At 45.9% G+C, this 3,984-nt stretch overlaps 1 protein-coding gene across 1 annotated transcript; it reads left to right on the forward strand.

Moving 5' to 3' along the window:
- Positions 1-981: 981 nt before the first annotated feature.
- Positions 982-3,668, forward strand: LOC136549797 (uncharacterized). The gene is made up of 3 exons (XM_066541201.1): positions 982-1,557; positions 1,658-2,289; positions 3,144-3,668. The coding sequence occupies exons 2-3, from the start codon at positions 1,797-1,799 to the stop codon at positions 3,188-3,190; spliced, it is 540 nt and encodes a 179-aa protein (XP_066397298.1). The 5' UTR covers positions 982-1,557; positions 1,658-1,796; the 3' UTR covers positions 3,191-3,668.
- The last annotated feature ends 316 nt before the right edge of the window (positions 3,669-3,984 follow it).

Here is a 3,984-nt window from a genome sequence, read left to right on the forward strand (position 1 = left end):
CTCACAAAACCGGTCGCTACAGTGTTTTGTCTTCTTTTTTCAGACAAACGAACGGGGCCTTATTGGGTATTGTGAGGCAATGGCACATGGTTGATCCGCCACTATTGAAATTTAAAACATGTCTTAGTACATTAATTTGCTATAAATTATATAATAAAGTTATTAATAGATCTCCTTATGAATTTAGTTAGTTGAAGTTATTAAGAATTTGACAAATAAAACTAAATGACTTGTATATTTTAAATGGACGGAGTAGATCCAAATCTCTGTTTCCGCTGATTTTCCCGGCAAATTGCACGATCATATAGATTGATGCACGCGGTGAATCAAAACTTCAGTACAAGTAATGTGATTATTTTGATCACTTGTCTCACAAAAATGTGCACTGCAATGCACCGCCATTGTTTTGCTGCTAGCTCCGGCCGAGCCACTATCCGCATCTTCGTTTGAGGCCTTCTCAGCAAGTTCCATCGGCAGAGCAGCCAGGAAGGTCTGACCAAATCACCTCCGTGTTTTTACAAACGTGATGGTAAACATAAATAAACCCCAACACCAGTAGTATAACTACATACATTGCTCCGAGTACGTACATACGTACATGTGCTTAGTACTACCAGTAATTACAGTTACAGAATTATTATATTTGAAATAGATTCACCGAATTTCCCCCGACGGCGACATGAAACCCATCCAGATGCAGTCGGGTCGCGTGACGGCACCCACATGGACGCGAAACCAGACCAGGCACGGCGAGGCCAAGCAAAGCAACAAGCCCAGAATCGAAACGAAATGGGCAAGCCTGGCTGCCTGGTGACAAGTGTGCCCCGGCACGGCAGCGCAGCGCACGAAATCGAGCGAGAGGGCTTGCCCCACACGGTCGCGGCAGGATGATTGGCCTGTGTGTTGTGGGCCCGCGCCCCCGCCCCATGGACGGCTGGGATCTCTCGTCCAGGGTTTATATTTATCCGGCCGTGTGGCCGCGGGGCTCGCTCCCTCCACAATCCTTGACCCCATCGATCGATTGGTGGTTGCGTTGCGTTGCGTTCCTTCGAGTTCGTGGAGGTTGGAGTCGGAGTGGGCGGGCCGCGTGCGTGCGAGAGGATCTGAGCGGAGAGGAGGGCATGGGCATGGAGGAGAGCGAATAGCAGTTGCCGAGTCGGGAGGAGAGGTTATTGTGGTTTTGATCGTAGTACTTGCGTTTGCCGGGCCTCGATTTCGAGCAGGCAACAACTTTTTACCGGATAGGAGATTCTTGGGTGTGTGTTTTTGGGCCGCAATTTGTTATCTGTGTTCAGTTTTGGTGCCGGATTTTGAAGGAGGAGCCAATTTAGGGGGGATTTTTTTGCTTGTGTTTTCGGGGCAATGGTTTTGGATTCCCAGTTTTGCCACATGAAGACTTGATTCATATAGGTTGGTCTCGCGCTTCGGATTAGTGAATTTTTGCCCAACAAAAGAGCCATTTTTTCGTTGTGCTACTCGTCAATCCACTGAAGTTGAATTCTGAAAGAAGAAACTTTCCTAATTGGACCCGGTATTACGTGGTTGGCATCTAAACAAGTAATTTTCCTGCTGATCATTACTCTGCCCAAAAGCTTTCCGTTGGATCTACTTGTGATTCATTTTTTTTTAATCTGAGAAGATATCCTTGTTGCTTTAGGTTTTCCGACTCGGCAGATCCAGGGGAACGCCGAATTTTGCCTGATTTCTCCCCGATTTTTGGTCCGATCGAGAGGCTCCCAGGCTTTTTTTTCCTCTCGCGAGAGGCAAGCAAGGTTTTTCCTTTTTTTTTCGCCGTCATGTCCATGGCGTTGAGCCGCTTCACGCAATGGCTGTGGCCGGGTGGCGCGGCGGCGCGGGTGGTCGCCACCCACGAGCACCCCAGTGGGGGCCTGACGAGCTCCTCCTTCCCGGACTTCCCCTCCGGGTTCCGGGAGCCCGACACCGTCACGTTCTACACCGGCGGGGGCGCCGGCGGCCGCCGCGCGCGCCCGAGGAGGGTCAGAAATCGCCGCCGCAGCCGCGGGGAGGCCCGTGTCGACCGGGAGTACGACATGGTCATCGTCCCGTCCGACGGCGGTGGGTGCTTGTCCGGCTCCGACTCGGACGACTCCGACTGGTCCATCGGCTGGCTCGAGCCACAGGCGCCGGAGCTGCAGACGGACGGCGACCCCGAGAACTGCTTCGCCGTCCTCGTGCCATGCTACCGCCACGGTTGCCAAGAGCAGCAGCCCCAGAGGCACGAGGGCAGGTTTCTTGGCGCCGGCACCCTCACCGATGGTGGCCTCTCTGGTGAGCATGCTTACCTCATACTAGTATATATGTGAATTCAATGTGCTTTCTTTTAAATTTAAAATCGAGAAGCGATTATGGTATATATCAGTTCGTATTTATAATAGCTTATCTATGGAAAGATTCAGTTCTGTACATGTTCAGGATTGGAAGGAAATCACGCAGTCCTATGGTACTACCTGGTATACTCGGATCTGTCTATAGTAGAATTAATTAGGAAGGAATCATGTGAGCTCGTTGATTCTTGTGTACTGCGAATAGTTCAATCTTCTGTTTCATAAGCTGACATCAGTTACAAAATTCTGGTTTTGGCAATAATTTCAATTTGTTAAGCTGACATAACACAGATAAGGAGCTTGTATATGCCGTTGTTCAGCAATGAGATGATTGGAAGTAGTTATACCGCATTTGCGGGAGTGGATTGGCTTAATAGTCATATCCCATTTTCATGATTGGTGCTGTTGATTCATGGATTTGCTTACTTTGTAGTACTATGGAAGATTTGAAATACTATAATTTGTTTAGTTATAAAGTTTGTTGTGTAGTCAATTGGTGGGTACACTAAGACTTAGTGTCGTCTACTTATGGTGTTTCAGTGAACAGAAAGCTAACTCAATAATCTGTGACCAAGTTAAAAGCTCTTCAATTGCCTGCTTAAACTGCTTTCTGTGATTGAACTTGTACCAACTAATAACATTCAATTGCCTCCTTTCAATCTTTTGAAATGTTTCACATTTTTGTTCTTTTGTAGTCTTGTTCGGTATATTTATCATATACAGCATCAAGTCCATCTGAACCTAACACGAGTGCAGTTTATGTTCTCCTCTAATATTCTTCTTTCTTTTGATTTGCAGATGGAAAGAATTTTGTAGAGCAGTGGCTTTCTTCTCTCCAGAACTAATATCGTCAGACCTGTCATAGCTACGCTGTAAATAGTATCATTCTGTTTTGTTCTACTACGTTTGTCCTAGTTGCAGAATGTATCGATGAAGGAAGACATGAAAAAGCCCTAAAAAAAAGAAGGAAATCTAAAAGGAAAATTAGGAGCAGTGGGATTCTGAAGCAGCACCAAATGGGTTATGTCCTTCCTGAGGTTCCCAAGCTATTCTCCTCTTGCAAAGCAAGGCGAAAGCTGAACTACACAAACTGCGCGTCATCAAAAATGATTTTGCCATCCTGATATGTGCTGAGTGCTAACTTATGATGATTGATAACATGTAGAGATGAACTGCTATTCCATTGTTAATTTGTCCCACTTGCTTGTGGACCTCGAATTCTACTGCCTGTACATAGTGTTCTTGCAGTGTATATAGTCTTGTGCAGAGCTGCAGTTGTGCGATTTTTCACGCCCTGTTCGTTTGGGCTTGTTTGGTTGATAAGCCATGGCTGAAAGTATTATTGTGAGAAAAATATTGTTTGTTGGCTGAAAAAGTACGGCTTATAAGCCAAACAAGCCTAAACGAATAGGGCAACACTGGGCTTGTTTGGCTTATAAGCCATACTTTTCTGATGAATGAATCTATCTGCTGTACTATTCTTGTACATGGGAATTGAATTCTGATGAATGAATCTATCTGCTGTATATAAATTTTGTGTGACAATGTGAGTTCAATTGTGCTGTGTTCCTGCCCTGTAGTATGATGTGTGGGTGATTGAATTTCTGTATATAGTTCTTCGGAGTGTCGCTGTGTATGT

Source organism: Miscanthus floridulus, chromosome 4 (genome assembly GCF_019320115.1).
Source record: "Miscanthus floridulus cultivar M001 chromosome 4, ASM1932011v1, whole genome shotgun sequence".
Taxonomy (NCBI): Eukaryota; Viridiplantae; Streptophyta; class Magnoliopsida; order Poales; family Poaceae; genus Miscanthus; species Miscanthus floridulus.

What these genes read in the sequence shown, in the direction of transcription:
- LOC136549797 (XM_066541201.1), top strand. Translation starts at nt 1,797, where the DNA reads ATGTCCATGGCGTTGAGCCGCTTCACGCAATGGCTGTGGCCGGGTGGC. An exon ending in CACCGATGGTGGCCTCTCTG is followed by an intron (nt 2,290 to 3,143) that starts GTGAGCATGCTT and finishes TTTGATTTGCAG; the next exon opens with ATGGAAAGAATTTTGTAGAG.